This window comes from Silurus meridionalis, chromosome 25 (genome assembly GCF_014805685.1).
Source record: "Silurus meridionalis isolate SWU-2019-XX chromosome 25, ASM1480568v1, whole genome shotgun sequence".
NCBI classification, from domain to species: Eukaryota; Metazoa; Chordata; class Actinopteri; order Siluriformes; family Siluridae; genus Silurus; species Silurus meridionalis.
The window spans coordinates 13,297,501-13,315,617 of record NC_060908.1 but is presented as its reverse complement, the minus strand read 5'-3'; the positions used below and the strand labels follow the sequence as shown (position 1 = coordinate 13,315,617).

Here is an 18,117-nt window from a genome sequence, read left to right as displayed (position 1 = left end):
TGATCGTGTGAGAGAGGCGATGGTATCATCAAATAAATTTTGTTTATGTATGGTCATGTGACTTCCAGATGCTCAAGTGCACCTTGCCAAGCATGTGGGGACTAAATGGGGACATAATGGGGACTAAATGTTGATTGTGATGTTCAAAAAGCACTTGTGGATGTGAAATTGAATGTTAACAAAGCTAGGGGTCCAAGCACGGAAAAAATTAACTGAACTAACAACCATAAATGACAGATTTCTGTTTTATGAGACAACATAGTTAGTTAGCAGTTTGTGATTTGATACCCAACCATCAATCCCTGTCATGCTCTATTTCAATAATATCCAATTTTCCTGTGAGACTGGGATACTTCCTCTGGAGATATGTAAAGGCAGTCCCTGTATCTTTCTGTTGCATCACAAGGCAGCATAAAATACAGTAATCTCCCGCTTTACCGCGGTTGGAATCTTGTGCCCCCAGTTTATCGCGGAATCGCATTTACCACGTAACTCTTTGTGTCGTCGATTTTCCTGGTCTCTCGTGGATAGCGCCATAGACCGAAAAAGGTTTAGGGAATTCTTTTTATGTTGAAATAATGAAATTTATTAACCACTGCGATAAACAGGTGATTATTGTGTATGAAAGTAAGTGCTATCCCCCCTCTTCTACATGCACGAGAGAGCCAGAGACGTGCACAATTGTCTAGTGTTGATATTACACATGAGAAAAATTTGCCATCTAGAGTTTAAAGCGCAGAAACTCGCATTCTCTTTATTGACATTAAACCTTTAGCATGGCTACGTACTATGGATGGTAAGATTCACCGATCCCCATTGGTGCATCGGCATATAAGTTAAATCGATTTAATAAAGTGCATTGGTAGAAACCAATTTATTTAGATATACCGTAATTAAAATATATATATACGTGTCTATGTCCACACCTGTCTATAAGCCGCAGGTGTCTACACTAATGTACTTTACACAGGGTTTAACAAAATACACGTTACACACGGTGTAACGGGTGAAATATGTTGCGCTTCCTTTAAGAGCATAGCGGTATTTTGGGAATAGCATGCCAGAAGCGAGCTCTCCCTTCACCCAGACTCAACGCGTTACAACGGCTTGTATCTAAACAGTAGCCGACCAAGAAAGTCATTGTTCACTGTCTTCCTCCTTCCTTTCACAACTATTTCTCTCGGGAGTTTATTTTTGGCTCGTCGTGCGTTTAAAAAAATCCCCCGATGGAAGTTTTTTCTCCCGATGCCGTGCAGCTCAGAACACAGGTGCGGTGCGTTTTTTTCATTTCCGTTCGGAAATTTAATTGGTCTAATGTTATGTCGCTTAGTTTTTTGGCTTGAAGTTTGTGAAACCGGGAAAAACCCAGGAAAAATTCATAAATTAGCCGCTTCGTTGTTTAAGCCACGGGGTTCAAAACGTGGGAAAAAAGTAGCAGCTTATAGTCCGAAAAATACGGTAATTATTAGTTGATGCATTATACTTTTTTTATTAAGAAAGTGACCAATAATTGGTAAACAATATTTTATGTATAGATTGATTTCTCCTCGCTAAATTATTTCGCAAATTCGTTCTCTCAGCACCATTGCTGCTACGTGAATATGAAGTATCCCAACACTACAGAGACCGAGGCTTGTCCTGAGAGTCACATAGAATACAGATCAACATGGCAGAGGTAGAGCTGCACCTTCCTGAAGACAAAACAGAAATTGATGAAATGAATTAATGGCTTTATTCAATCTTTTTCTTTCTTTTACATCACATCGGTCTCACTTATGGAGATGCACGTCACTACTACACACAATGAAGTCGCACTAGTACCTTCAGCAGGAGGGGTAGTTAGGATTAGTGAATTATGTTGCCATGGTTACAGTGTATGTTTTTCTTGTTGTTTGTTTATTCTCGAAAAGGAATAATAGTAGAGGGTAATGCACAGCCTATGACATTATATTCGCCATCCTGTTGTGGCATGGAACATTACACTCGAGAGACGAATCATTCAAGATTGAATCTTTCTTTTTTCCACCACTGCCTTCTTGTCAAAACAAGAAATAATACCACTTTGTGTTACGAACGTCCATGTTTATAACCAGTGCGTAAAATCGGTGCGCATCAAATGGCCTTTCTTTTTTTGTTTTTTTTTGTTAGCCATCTCGGCTTCACGTCCTCCTCCGTGCTGTAATGGAACTTCGATGACAGGTGTACTGCGGCTTCATTAAACCGTTAAACGACAGAAGTGACTTTCACGCGGCTGTTGTGATGGGCTTATAGAGTCGAGTAGGCTTTTGCCTCGCGCAGAACCCCAGCCAATTTAACAGCTGATCAGACGAGCAATCTGAAAGCAGGTGTTGATGCTCAGTGTAGGATTTGTTTTTTCAGCTTCGAATAAAAAAAGAAAAAAAAACACCTTTGTAATTGTGTACGTGTTAATCAACTAAACTTTAAAGCCATGATGTTGCGACTTGTTTAAAAGAAAACTTATTAAAATGCAATGATTATACACCGACCAGGCATCATTTAATGGGCACAGATCAGGTATAACATTATGACCACCTGCCTAATAGTGTGTTGATCCCCCTTTTGCCACCAAAACAGTTCTGATTCAGATTGAGCTACAGGAGCTCGTCTGTTGGATCGGACCACACGGACTAGCCTTTGCTCCCCACGTTCATCAATGAGCCTCGGCCTCCCAAGACCCTGTCGCCGGTTCACCACTGTTCCTTCCTTGGACCACTTTTGATAGATACTGTCCACTGCAGGCAGGGAACAGCCCACAAGAGCTGCAGATTTGGAGATGCTCTGACCCAGACGTCTAGACGTCACAATGTGGCCCTTAAACTCGCTCATAACCTGCCCATTTTTCCCGCTTCTAACACGTCAAATTTGAGGACAAAATGTTCATTTGTTGCCTAATAAATCCCACCTACTAACATGTGCCATGATGAAGAGGTCATCAGTGTTATAGGCTTCACCTTTTATAATGTCTGATAGATGTATATACTATATGGAGTATATAAAAGTATCGGGACACCTGACTTTTCTCTTTTTTCAGCCAACTGCATTTCTTCCTTAAATTGTTCTCACAAAGTTGGAGGCATAACAGATGTCTTAGGATGCAGTAGCATTAAATATACCCTTCATTTAAACTAGGAGACCCAAACCTCTTCCAGCATAACAGTCCCCCTGTGGATATAAGGATATGGTTTAAATGGTTGGAACTGGATGAGCTTGAGATTCCAATGGAATGCTGACTGCACCACAGGCACCCCTTGTGGATGAATGACCACAAATCTCCACAAGCACACTTTTAAAAATCTAGTGGACTATCTTCTCAGAAGAGTGGCGGTTACTATAACAGGGAATGTGAACTAAATGTACAATGGGATTCCATATGAATCCTCTGCTCAGGCGTCGACAAACGTTTGTCTGTATAGTGTATGCGATGCATCAGTTTCCAGTACGATTTTGAGTTAAAAGAAAACCTTAAAAGTATGACATTGATTTAAAAAAATATGGTGAGCGATTGATCATACACATTTGGCCGTATTACACTAGTTTACAATTGTAGTCTTGTATATTTGTTTTAATTTATAGTATGTTTAATGTGTCTTCCAGTCATTTTCTTTATTTCACATGCCCACCCTGCTTATAATATTTTTTCACGATAGGTTCGAATAGCGGTCCAAAATCATATAATGCTCCAGGGCCAAGTATGTCCTCGCTCTCCTGTTAAAATGAAACCCACTCACCCATTCCATTCAATGTGAAAAGCAGCTTCTGGCACCTGGGTGCTAATTTTTTTTCGTTGCTGTTGTTTCCCTTCGGGGGATTTATTTATACAAACTTTTTTTTTTTGTTCCCAGTCCTTGGAGGTTAATCACCCGTAAAATGAATGTAACTGCTGGGCGTTTTAAAAGCTCGACTCTGGAACAGCCGATGGCTAATGACTGATTGTTGACAAGATTCTCGTCCAGTCTTCTTTTTTTTTTTTTTTTTCCTGAGCGCCGCCGTGTTCTGCCGGGGATATCGATCCTTAGCGACGGTCTAATTAGCACAATGTTAACTTGGTAAATGCAGCGTCCAGAAGATGGGCAATGGGAGAGCTGGTGTGTTCAATGGAGATTAATTGCTATTTAAGACCCTTTCCTTTGAGCTATTTTCTGTCTAAACAAAAGGCAAAGTAATCAAAGTTTTCACGTTTGGACGAGGTTACTGTTTTTAATTGGCCCCATCGATCCAGACAAGCAAATTGCTTAGCGGTGGTGACTGTGTGATTCAGCCGCTCACCTCGCACAATAGCACAGATCCTAGACCTTAGAGTTATAGGTGAAAAATTCGGAATGGAGATGTTCACCAACATTAGTATTTTATATATAGTATTTAGGCTAAAGATTTCTAGCACTGACCAGCATCGTTTCCAATGAAAGCTGTTGGTAATCCACTTGTCAAATCCATATTTTCTTGCCTGCCATACTCCCTCAGTCAATCCGTTCCACGACGCAATATCACTTCTCTCGAATGTCACCGATTGTGCGATATCAATTCCAGCCCGCCGCACCACTCTGTTATTGTCAGCCGATATCAGCCGGCTTCGCATGCGCAACAGGCAGCTTCGGATAAAGCAAATAATGCTCAATGAGTGAGCATGGGACACACAGACCGAGCTCATTTAGCTTGTCACTATCCATTATGGAGTTCTGCAGAGTTCTCGGGCCTCGGAGAAAGAGAAAAGTTCTGCGCCGTGGCCCATGCGTTAAGGCTTGTTACACTTTCCCACTTGTACTTGTTAGGCAGAGACGGGTAAGCAGTTTTGTTCAAAGTAAACTTTTTACAGTATAGCGCTGAGGAATGCTTCATTCTGATTGGTCATAAGGGGATGATTCATTTCTTCATAGTGATTTCTGGCAGTATTAGTGAAAATTACATGTTTATGTTAATAGCTAGCAATTGTCCAACTAGGATTTTTAGACTGTATGGATAAACGTATTGGGACATTCGACTTTTCCAGCCATTGGTAATTCCACATAAATTGGAGGCACACAATTTTATCAGATGTTTTTGTATGCACTAGGATGAAAATTTGCCTTCACTTGAACGAGGAAACCCAAACCTTTGCTAGCATGACAATGCCCTGTGCACAAAGCCGGTTCACGAAGATATGGTTTATATGGGTTGGAGTGGAAGATCTTGAGCGGGCCGTTATTAAGCTTTAACCTTGTGAAACACCTTTTAGAATGAATTAGAAAGATGACCCGTGTTGTGTTGGCGGCTGAATGACCAAGAATCTCCACACACTAAAATCTAGTGGAACATCTTCCTGGAAGAGAGGAGGTTATTATATCAGCTAATGGGGACTAAATGTGGAATGAGATATTCAAAAAGCACGAATCTTATGTTCAGTCGTCTATACATTTTTGGCCATGTAGTATATCAAGGGTCAAATATTTTCGTTAATTACATTTGTAGTAATTCCTCAGGTTTTACCAGGATGCCCGAACATCGGATAATTTTAGTACAGGGTCATTTCAAATATATGTTTTACTCATATATATATATATTTAAAAGTAAAGGTTGGCTTTCAAACTAAAATTTCCCTTAGTTATTAAATGTAGCCTATAATTATTTGTTAGCTTCACCCACCAACAATATACATATGCAAAAGTAAGTAAACATCTTGATTTCAATAGAATTGAATTTGAAAAATAGTCATTATGATAGTAATGATTTTTTAATAGGGTAGATATCTACCGTACATATCAAAATAATAAACTAATCTAGCATTTGGAGGCATAATAAATCAATTTATAATCATAATAAAATCACAATAATACTAGTAGTCACTCCAGACCCCTGTAATTTTCTGTTACAGACCTACCCAGCCCCCATTAAAGAAAGAAAGAAATTATTTGACCCTCACAGAAAAAAGTTTGTGGATCTCTGTTTTAGTCAAATTAGCCATCCAAGGGCATTTGGATGGTTTATTTCATAATACATTTAAAATATAAGCATAGATTTATGTAATCCTAAATCTTGCATAGTAATACTTGGATTATATATTAATACAATATTAACAAACAAACCCATTTGTATTTTTCTCCTCATTTTATCTATGTAGCAAATTTTTTGTATTCTGTTTCTTTCCAAAACAACAGATGGCCTAGTCTCAGCTCGACTAATTGTCCCATTGTTTGATTGTTTCAATATATAACGCCTAATACATGACAGAACATCTGTCTCTGCTGGTGGCCAGAACATTAAACCGTTTAATGATCTAATCTCAATCTGACCCTAATTACAATCTTTTCAACAAGCGTGAATTTGGTAGCTAGCATATTTTGTCAACAAACACTCATGCAATGGATCAACGGATGTTTCATTGTGCCCTGAATATTTTGTTTTTTTCTGTCCCACCACCCCCCATTTATAGCGATGTGAGTGCCAACCTGGAAATCATGCAGCTGGATTTTGAAATGGAGAACTTCACGAGCCAGTCAGTGACGAGGAGAATCAACTGGAACATCGATTACCGTGGCCAGAATCCTCCTCCAGACTCGGACAAGGTGGTGACCGAGTTGACGGTGGTGCAGAAAGATATTCAGGCCATCATCCCACTGTCTATGGTAAGAAAGACTGTTTTCTATTGGTTGCAATGCCTTGTTATGATCTGGCGCTCGATCAGAAAGGTCAGAGTGTTTTTTCAAATGTATTAAATACAACTCAAAGACTCAAGAAATGAACTTTCGGTTACAGCTACCAGAGGTAATATTGGATAAATTAAGTTGAGTGATTCTGTACATATTGAAGAGCAGTTCATTGATTCAATGTATATTAGTCAATACTCTTGCCTGGGTGTTATTACCCACAAATAAACCAATATTTATCGAAGGATATTATCGAGCTAAATGCCACGAGTCTAGAAATGACATTTTTATGAAATTGTCTGTAATCACATTTACCACGAGCAAAATCAAAATGGCTGACATCAAATACAACTTTATATGTAGTTGTACCAAAACAGTGTTGAATTCTCAGTTCGGATTAGTCATAACAATGAGAGTAGAGCTGGGTGTGAGACCAAAACATACACAAGAATTGGAACACCTGACTTATACTTTTCCAGCCATAGTTTCCCCAACTTCTCAAGGCACACAACTGCATAGGATGTCCGTGAATGCAGTAGTGAAGGAATACGTTTCCTTCACTTGAACTAAAAGACCCAAACCTGTTCCAGAACAGCAATGCCACTGTATGCAAAACCAGCTTTATGAAGATATGGTTTACATGGTGGATGTTCTTGAGTGGCTTCAGAGCTCTGACCTCAACCCTATTAAACACTATGAATTGAAACCATGACTGCACCCCAGGCCTCCTTACCCTACATCAATACCTGATCGCCCTTGTAGCCTAATGAGCGCAAATAATAAGTACACTCCAAAATCTAGTGGAGAATCTTCCCAGAAGACTGGAAGTGTGGAATGGGATGTTCAAAAATGACATACAAATCTTATGGTCAGGTGTCCACGAACTATATAGAGTAGGTTTATTTTAATGCGCTATGGATTTTTCATGCGGTTTCTGTAATGCAACTTTGACTTAACATTTTAGAAGTAATGTGTAACAAGCTACATCACACGATTTAACAGAACTCCATTCAGGTCATATAAGTCAAATAAGCTAGATGTAAGATCAGTACCTTTCCACCTTCCAGCAAAATCATTTTACAGACGCTCCCCACTTTACGAACTTTCACTTAACGAAGTTTCGCGGATACTAACAAACCGCGACAAAAAAGTAGTTGATTGTCACGAGTAAGGAATTTTTTCAAGTGGATTTCTTCAATTTTTATAATTTTTTTGTCACTTAATACAAAATATTGTATACAGAATTTTTATTATTTTGATTAGTTTTAGTATATTTGATTGTTTATTTGATAGTATTTATAGCTTTTACATCGTTAGGAGATATGCATAGTCAAAACCGAACACAGTAACAAGTTACGAACAAATTTATGCTACGAAAGGTCGATCAGAACGTAACTTGTTCATAAGGTGGGGAGCGTCTTTATATGTAAAAATAAGCTTATATTGGAGCTCAGGAAGTAAATTCTCCAAGTTCACTCACTCATTACTACTTGGCACGATACACACGGACAAAATAACACCTATTTAAATGCCAAACATGCGCATGCATCGGGAAACGACCGGTAAATTGTCTAAGGCCTCACGTTTACCCAGAGGAATCATGGGATTTGCCAACTGGACTAATCAGACTGGTGGGTATAGCTGTGTTTAGAGACACAACAAAGGCCACGCTCATACATAGCATGCCAAGAGCGATCACAATTAGTCCCACATTGACTTGAGCCAGCAAATAGCATTATGTACATGATAAACAACACACAAATATGCACAATTATATACAAAACATTCGCTTGGCAGAAAAGCGTTTTGAAGCGAATTATCAAGTGAAGAAAATGGGATTGTGGTCATTTAGTTGGTTGAATTCAGAGTTAATACAAGCACTGAAATTGTGCACATCAGTATTCAGGCCTCAGGATTATGAATAAGTGCTGGGTCAGTTCAGTTCAGGGGTGTCGATGGGTTTTTATTCCTCTGACCTCAAGTCTTTTTACCTCTCGATTATTTGCTGTAATATTTCACCCTGTTAGTCAAAACAGCCTATGTAAATTTTTTTGTTAGCAGCTATTTAATATACTGTGGGTGGATCCCACGTTGTTAATTATGTTGTGTAAGAAGTTCTTAGATGTGCTAGCGTTACATTTTTCCTTCACTTGAACTAAGGGACTCAAACCTGTTCCAGTGTGATAATACCTGTGTTGGGGTGGAAGTGGTCTGCTTTAGAGCTCTGACCTCAAGGGTCACCTTTGGGATGAATTGGGACGCTGACTGCACTCCAGGCCTTCTCACATCACCTACATCACTACTTGATTTTTTAATAATACCCTTGTAGATAAACGAGCACGAATCTCAGATTTTGTGGAACATCTTCCCAGAAGAGTGAAGGTGGAACAGGTGGAATTAGATGTTCAAAACACAAATCTTATGGTCAGGTGTCTGCAAATCTTTGTCCATATAGTGTACTATAATGTGAGTGATAACAGTGTCTTTCTTCCATTGATGCTCTAAACATTACTTGTTAGTGTAAGTGGATTAAAAATACTAATTATCGTTTTTTAATAGAAAAAAATGGAATTATCGGCAAGTCAGAGGAAACAAAACACTATGGCGTATGTTGTTATTCGAAAATACTCAACTTCAGGGATGGATATAGTAACTCTGCTTTGCTCCAGGCTGCAATACTCCATGCTTACATAATTTACAGGAAGTAGAGGGCAAGATGGCCTGGCTGACCGTCTGTCTCTACTTGCAGCAGGCTGTCACTTACCCACACACACACACACACACACACACACACACACTCCCATATACACTCACCTTTGCTGCATTGAAAGACTTCAGAAAAGAAAAGCAATGGCCATAAGAACACATTTGCATGTTTTAACTGCCAATTACACACACACATCCATGTGCACACACAAAAAGAGCCGTGTCCCCATTATTCCATTCACTAACTTTAGTGTTGTATGAAATTGATGGGTAAAGAATGCACACTATGGGAGGACCCGGGGGTGGTGGTGGGGGGGTTCATTTCAGGTTTTCAGATTTCAATGCTCGATATATTTTATCGCCGTCTTGATTGATTTAATGATCCTTTGGACGTCGTGTGAGGTCCGTGGTGTTTTAGCGTTGCCCGTCACATATTTAAGCTAAGAAAGAAATGCATATAAAAGCTATATGGAAATGTGCTTGGACAAGGAATAGGAAAATAAATAAATAACTATATACAACTAAATACCCAAATGTTTGTTTTTTTTTACTTACAACTGTTCTTTAAATGAATAATATCATAATTTTGGACAGACCATCAGAAATATATTGCCCTACACACAACCTGTGGTCTGCACAAGCTAAATGGAGCAGCTCTATAAATAAATCCACATTACTTGTGTGTTGAGGTCAGGCTCCTGAAGAAAACTTTGTAATAATAATATATTTGGCAACTATTTGTTTTACATATTGATATATTCAAAGTAAATGTTTTCATGTTCACTTTAAGGTCAAAGAATCTTTGAGAACACTGGCAGCATGATTGTGTTAATCTCGAACAACCACTCTTTACATCTGAGTTAAGCAGAAAACCAATCACAGAACACACAACATAAACAAATGGGCTGTGAACACCAGCAGATGACCAGAAAACCACTAGAAGATTGTATTCTTTTGAAATATTTTTTGGGAATTGTTGTCTTATCTTGCATTTGACTAAAAGACAGGAGGTGGAGCTAGAGGTAGAAGACCTGAAGATGTTGAGGTTTTCGTTGGAAGTGACGAGGATGGACAGGATTAGAAATAAGTTTATTAGACGGACCGCGCATGTAGGGCGTTTTGGAGACAAGGTGAGATGGTTTGGACATGTGCAGAGGAGGGACATGGGGTATATCGGTAGGAGAATGCTGAGAATTAAGCCACCAGGAAGAAGGAAAAGAGGAAGGCCAAGGAGGTGGTTTATGGAAGTGGTGAAGGAAGACATGCAGGTTAGAAAGAGGCAGATGTAGAGGACAGGGGGGTATAAAGACGGATAATCCGTTGTGGCGCCCCCTAATGGGAGCAGCCGAAAGAAGAAGAAGAAGTTGCCTTATCTTGCATTGTTTGCTCACAGGACTTGATCTAAGTTAGTTCTGTGTTGACTCCTGTAGCGTTGGTTGTTCTATGTAACACCTTAGTCCTGGAAGAACATTGTTTCATTTTCACTGTACTACACTGTACCAGGGGCATATGGCTGAAATGACTATTTGCAGAAGGACAGAATTTGATGCAAACATCATATATTTGTGTGGAAGCTTCTGTTTTTAGAGGTTATGGTGAAACGGTGTTGGGAAGGTTCTCATAGCACACATTGTACCTTTAAATACTAATCAAGCATCTCTGAAATCTAGAAGCCGATGGTGCTATCCACATACCGATCAATTTATGGCCACAATCGATATATCTTCAAATTGCTTTCTTTCAGCAAGTCATTTTAGTAATGGTTCCATGTGCATGACAATGAGTTCTGTGGTTTTCCCAGTGAGAGAGGACCTTGAATGTTAATGAACCTATATATATATATATATATATATATATATATATATATATATATATATATATATATATATATATATATATGTATGTGTGTGTGTGTATATTTATATAAAAAATATATTAGGGCTGTCAATCGATTAAAATATTTAATCTCGATTAATCACATGATTGTCATGAGTTAACACATGGCTCCTTTCCCAAAAAGAAAAACGTTCTTTTTCTGTTCTGTCTCCAGGAAGATTCAGCTCTACCTCTGCCATGTTAATCTGTATCCTGTGTGACTCTCAGGACATGATCTCGGTCTTCGAATTATTATTGTACCAGCAGTGGCAATGGGAGGAAAAAAAACATCTAAATAAACAATATTGGTCACATGTTTATTGGTCACTTTCTAAATAAAACAATTGTAAAGCACACTCAAGATCTTCCACTCCAACCAATATAAACTATATAATGACTTAAAAAAACACTTACTTTTAAAAATAGATTTTTATAGCCACATTTACTGTCGTGGAACATTTTTTAGGCATAATGTCTCTATATTAAAAGCATATCAGTGCGTTTATAATGCATTATGAACACTGGATTCATTGGAAGTAATATAATAGTCTGGAGCTTGTAATTATTTGTAATAATGTTACTCCAAATATGATATCACATTACATCCAGAGGCAAAGTCTGGAATTGACTTTTTTTTTTCCCCCCTTGCAGAAGCATTCATTTTTGGCAATGAGGCGAGCAGACGTAGAGCGAAAGAAACGTAGGGCGGCGTAAGAGTAATGATTATGCAGCGCCTGTCGAAGGGGCATCGAAAATTCAGCTCCAATCCCGAGTTAATAACTCCAGTGACCATACTTAGACAGGGAAATATTAATCCAGGCTGTTAATTTCCTATGATTAATCGGTGAGTGGAACATTTACAGCCTGAGAGAGAGATTCTTGCGCTCGACGTTTGGCACCCTTTAGGCCGTGAGAAACGAGGGAAGTAAAGAAACAAATGGCTTTTTATGCTGGAGCGGTGTGGAGGAGAAGGGAGAGGGTAGATCTTGTGAGGATGCGTAAAAGTTTGAAGAGTAAATCCTCCTATTAATGATGGCATTAATGCGAGGGAGGGAAAGATGTCATGCACAAAGTATATTGTTGAGATCGTTTTCCTTTTTTTAATTGATTACCGCGTCATCTTTATTTTCGGTTTCAGGTTCGTCACTTTTAAGCTCGATGAGGAAAAAGGATACTTTTAACATTCCCTCCTAGGAGTTTCCAAGGTTTTTTTTGTGCACGTGTGTAAAATTGCTCAGTTGTGACCAATTCATTTCCGTGTCCGTAATTTCGAAGCGATTAAAAAGACAGAACATAATTAAATCATGTTTTTATACCTGGCCTCGGGTATGGCGAGCTCGGGTCTTGCACGTTCTTCAAGTGAGCTGTTTTTTCTATTAACACATGAGCCTTGAGTACATACAAAAATTCACCTCAATTCGTTTTTTTTTTTGCTCCCACCCCCCCATGTGAAATCATTTGCACTCCTCCATTTTGCATCCCTGCAGCAACAGGACTAATGAATAGAATTCAGGAGAAGCATTTGAGGAGCTGGTGTGCTCTGTAATTGGCCCCAGTGTCCCCTTTTTGGGGGGTTTAATTGAAAGACCAGCGAACATTGCATCAATTTGCAAGTTCAGGTACAACGGCAAGGAGTTCGCGTTCTCACAAAGTTCTCTCGACTCCTGAGTGCAGAATCGTACCTACAGTTCGGCAATTCGATTTCCGAACAGTATGTTTTTCATTAGGAATGATGTGCAACACCATTTGTCTATTAAGCTTGTTAGCAATCGGTTCTGCTTTCTTTTTTTTTTTTTTCCAGCCTTTGTGCACATAATTGCTTTGCAAAAGAACAAGTTCTCTGCAAAAGTTCGGGTTTCTAATTAAATATCCCCGTCTCCTCTAATTCACTAAGCGCGTAGCTATTAAGGCGCCGTCTCTAACCAATATACTGGTTTTTGCTATGTAAATGAGAAATATGCGGCGTCCATTTGCATTCCTAATCACCCTAAGTTACACTGCGTTTTTTTTAGAAAGTCGTACGAGGTCGTACGCCCTACAAAGAGCACCACTCGTAGCAGTGGTGAGGTTTATATGCCAGGTGCAGACTAAAGTTGATTCCAGACAAATACTTTTCAATGTAAAACCCCGCAATGAACTCCGTATGAACCGAACCTTTAGTTTTTTCATGACAGCATGTTCTCTTTTTCTAGGACACTGAGATCATCAACACAGCTGTGCTGACCGGCCGGACTGTCGCCATCCCTGTCAAAGTTGTCTCCATAGAACTGAGCGGGATGGTCACGGACATCTCCTCGTTTGTGGAGTGCAAGTCGTCCAACGAGGACATCGTCAAGGTATTCTTTCCTTACGAACTCTCAGTAACCTATGAAAGGACAGAGAATTAACGGTAGTGCTTGTAGGTTAATGTCAAATGCAAAAATATTGGACGTTTTTTTACATTTTCAGGTTCTGATTAAATGTCTATGCACTGGACCGTCTTTTTGATAGCCAAGTTATAATATTGCAAACTAATAAAGACCAGCTCATAGTATTTAATGAGAACATCGAACATCGTGTTCTTCTTGATGTCTGTAATGATTTCTCACAAGATTTTTAACTAGTCATTAATATAGTAAGCATTCGTTAGCTTGTACGTCTATTCCTATGAATAGTAGGTGATTCATCCAAAGCATTTACTTGCCCATCCATCTCTTATGTAATCCGGCCATACGGATTATGGATTGTGTTGACATAGCTGTCATATTGATAATTTCATTTTTTTTTTTGGTTTGTTTGATTTCCCGGATAAAGTATCTGACGTGATTTCCCCCATATTTATGAACACACTGAAATGGGGGCAGGGTAAAAAAAAAAAGGTTTGTACAATGTAAAAGCAATTTCTAAAATAATAGTTTTTTTAACCTATTGTGCATATTTTCATGGGTATTTATACTACTGTGCTTATTCAGTCACAAGGGTGTTTTTCTTTTTCTTTCGGCTGCTCCCATTAGGGGGCGCCACAGCGGATCATCAGTCTCCATACCACCCTCTCCTCTACATCTGCCTCTTTCACACCAACTACCTGCATGTCTTCCCTCACCACATCCATAAACCTCCTCCTTGGTCTTCCTCTTTTCCGTCTTCCTGGTGGCTCCATTCTCAGCATTCTTCTACCAATATAACTCATGTCCCTCTTCTGCACATGTCCAAACCATCTCAATCTCACCTCCCTCACCTTGTCACCAAAATGTCCTACATGCGCTGTCCCTCTAATAAACTCATTTCTAATCCTGTCCATCCTCGTCACTCCCAACGAAAACCTCAACATCTTCAGCTCTGCTACCTCCAGCTCCACCTCCTGTCCTTTACTCAATGCCACTGTCTCTAAACCATACAACATCTCAGGTCTCACCACAGTCCTATAAACTTTCCCTTTTATTCTTGCAGATACCCTTCTATCACAAATCACTCCTTTCACTCTTCTCCACCCACTCCACCCTGCCTGCACTCTTTTCTTCACTTCCCTAACACACTCTTAATTAGTAAAGTATTAATGTAGGTGAGGTGAGGAGTCCTGGGGTGCAGACAGTGTTCCAAATCACCCCAAAGGTGTTCAATTCGGTTGAGGTCAGAGCTCTATAGCAGGCCACTTAAGATCTTTCACTCTATTCCATGTAAATCTTATCTTTATGGAGTTAGATTTTCACGTTGGAACGGCAAGTTTGGGTCTCATAGTTCAAGATAAAACGCAATGCTACCAGATCCAACGACATCCTAAACAATTGTGTGCCTCCAACTGAGGTAATAGTTTGGGAAAGAAAGAAATATGGCTGGAAAATTCAGGTGTCCGAATTGGTTTGTCCATGTTGTGTATTTAATTTCTTTTAACCAACAAAAACATGACCTTAATACAGCCTGAATTTCTGGCCAGAGAAATTTTATAGCAGTCAAATTCAGAGCTTTTAACGGTAAACTCGTTCCATAAGTATTGCCAATGGGCATGACATTCTTTTTTTTATTATACTATACATATTATTACGCTATCTCTCAGAGCTTTCCATCTTCCTTTAGGCATGTACAAGCTTTCAAATTCTTCTCTTGCGTTTTATTCTCTTCTGTATACTATATGTTGAATTGTTCTTTTTCTTTCTGCCACCATAAACTCAACATCGCCAACGACTGCGATAAAGAACATAAACGCATTTTCAATTATCGTTTATTGCAGCATTTTTATACATCCCATAAAAGCTGCTGTCCGTTTCATTGGGGCAGTTTCCACAAAGCATCATCCATGCTAACTTTTAACAAGCTTTGAGGAGAAAGAAAAGACCGCTAACATAGCGACCTCTTCTGATATTTCTGGATTGGCATTGCTGCGAGAGCGAAATGAGAGCTGTTGCGTCAAAGGCAAACAGAGGCTGAGAGTTTGCAGTGAAACGGGTTTTAAGATTTAGAGACCGCTACCTGGCAGCTTATCGAGTGGGTTTGCTTGACTGGGCTGTCTACTTTGGAGGCTAATTTGAAACGAGGTGTTCACGGTGTGACTTACGCACGACCTGAGAGATCAATGAAACGATCCGTTTAGGAGGTAAAAAAAAGTAAGGAAACTCTGCAAGAACGAGAAGAGAAAGGGGATTAGGAGAAGGTTAGAGGCACATATGACCCTCTCTTATTGGCTGTATTCACTGACGGAGGAACAACTTTTGTCACTACCATCAGAGTTTTTTTTTATTTTGCAGTTCAAGCCTACAGGCTCAATACAAATTTGCATATCTGACTTATGCCTTATTATTAAGGTTAAGAGCCTTTCTCAAGGGCCCAGCAGTGGTGCTTGGATTTGAAACCATGACCTGATCAGAAGTCCCAACATTTTATCCACTGTAGCTCAGTAGCTCTTTACACAGCTACAGAGACTTGGTTAGCAACCAACACATCCTTTAAATCATTTAAACTCTTTGATTTAAGCTTCAACTCTTTGGAGAATGAGCCTCACTAGCCATTGGATTAGGGGCAAAACAAAGGGTGCTCCATAAGTGAACAAGAAGAATAACTCATTTGGGTAGCTGATGTGCATTGCATTTGCAAAAATATTAGATATTGTTAGATTCAAATTAAATGTGATTTTGACACACAGTATTGGTTATAGCCAAGTTATAATACAGTGGTCCCCCGGAATTCGTGGATTTTGCGATAATCCGCAACTTGCTGTTGGTTAGGTTTCAACTGAGAACCCGAAGATTTTCAGAGCCGTGAATGATCAGGGGTTGACTGTACTGCGAACAAATAAAATAAAGCTCATACTATTTTATGAGAACCCTGAACGTCAAGAAGTATTTTTGATGTCCTGCTTTCCTCTGTAATGATTTCTCATGAAATTTTCAGCTGAACCTGAGCACTCGTAAGCATTGGTTAGCTAGTACATACGTTTCTGTGAAAGTGGTTCATGCAAAGCATTAACTTGCCCATCCATCTGAGCGTAGAAAAAATGTATCACCCTGATCTCATATGTAACCCGGTCAAACAGATTACAGATCGCGTTGCTGTTTAAGATGAATATTAATAACTCTATGCAAATGAATTGAATGAACTTGTCTGTTTTTGATGTGCAGCATTGCCTGAGCTGCATCACTAAAAGATTCACCACACTCTGTGTTTAAGGAGGCAATCTTTCACCATTTGGGTGTCATTTTGCCTTTTATGTAGTTTTGCCGGTGTAAATAATTCCAAATAAGCAGAGTCTTTGATCATTAATAAGTGTTTGGCTATCAAAATACATACATTACTACAGAGAAAATTACTTTACTGACCCATTGTTAAGCTTGGCGCTGTCACGTTAGAATAAATTCCTATTCAGGCAATGAGAGAAGGAACATTATAAAAACTTTATACCTCTAAATTTGTTGCACAAAGCAGCCTGCGACTTCTGGCCTGAGCAATGAAATATTGTGACTGGGTACATGACCAGATCCTGTTGAGGTCCTGCTTCGAAAGCAGGAAGCTCTGAAACGCTCCCCCCCATGACTAATCACACTGGCCGTCTAAGGTCAGCAGGGCCACAAAATCCCATTTCACAAACATATACCACACTAGCCATGCTGTATCCTAGCGCCTCTCCTCTCTAATGCTTACAATGCTAATGAAATTCAAATTCCCCATTCAAAGACACAAAAAAGCGCATCTGTATTTAAAACCTTAGCTTGTACACTAGGTCCTGGGATCAATGTCAAAAACATTCGCTACTTTCCTTAATTGCTAGCACCATCATTTACTCTGCCAGTGCCATTAACCCACATTAAACCGTTAGCCCACTCTATTACCCCACAAATGTGCTGTCAATTTAAATACCCATCAGTGCTCCATTACATATGCATGAACATTTCATACTGGCTGCTTTTTAAAGCTCAGCCCCAGCTTCTTTGCCACCATCTGTTCTTGAGATGGTCAGAGTAAGGTCATGACAGCAGAATCTTGTTTGAGTATGGCTAGTAGAAGCGCATCTGGAACTTCAAGTTCACCTCAGTAGTGTCTTAGACACTTTGCTTCTCAGCCAGCCATAGATACCCCTGAACCTTCTCAGCATCTTAATTGGAAATACGACTAAATACGCCAGTGAAAGCATCAATATTTGTAGGTGTGGATTGGTGTCCTATCCAGACTGCATTCCCAACTTAAGTCCGATGTTCTTGTGCAGAGCTACAGGTTCTCAGCAAACCTGACCAGGATCAAGCAGAAGGAATGGACATCTAATACTATCGTACAACATGTTTATCAACATGGATCATGGTGCATTAACCTGTCAAAGGGCCCCAATTCTGACTGTTGCCCCTGTACCTTTCAACTGATACAATATTCTATATTTATAGTTTGGATTACCAAAGGGGAGTGTGTGGTCTTGGTGTTGTGAGAACTTGAT

General features: G+C 39.4%; 1 protein-coding gene across 2 annotated transcripts in view; it reads left to right on the top strand.

The window, feature by feature from the left end:
* tmem132e (transmembrane protein 132E) overlaps positions 1-18,117 on the top strand; it is a 238,781-nt gene that overhangs the window by 203,901 nt on the left and 16,763 nt on the right. For both annotated transcript variants that reach the window (XM_046838888.1, XM_046838887.1), the window contains exons 4-5: positions 6,428-6,620; positions 13,415-13,558. In XM_046838888.1, coding sequence (XP_046694844.1) covers positions 6,428-6,620; positions 13,415-13,558 — 337 coding nt within the window. The remainder of the gene's footprint in view (positions 1-6,427; positions 6,621-13,414; positions 13,559-18,117) is intronic.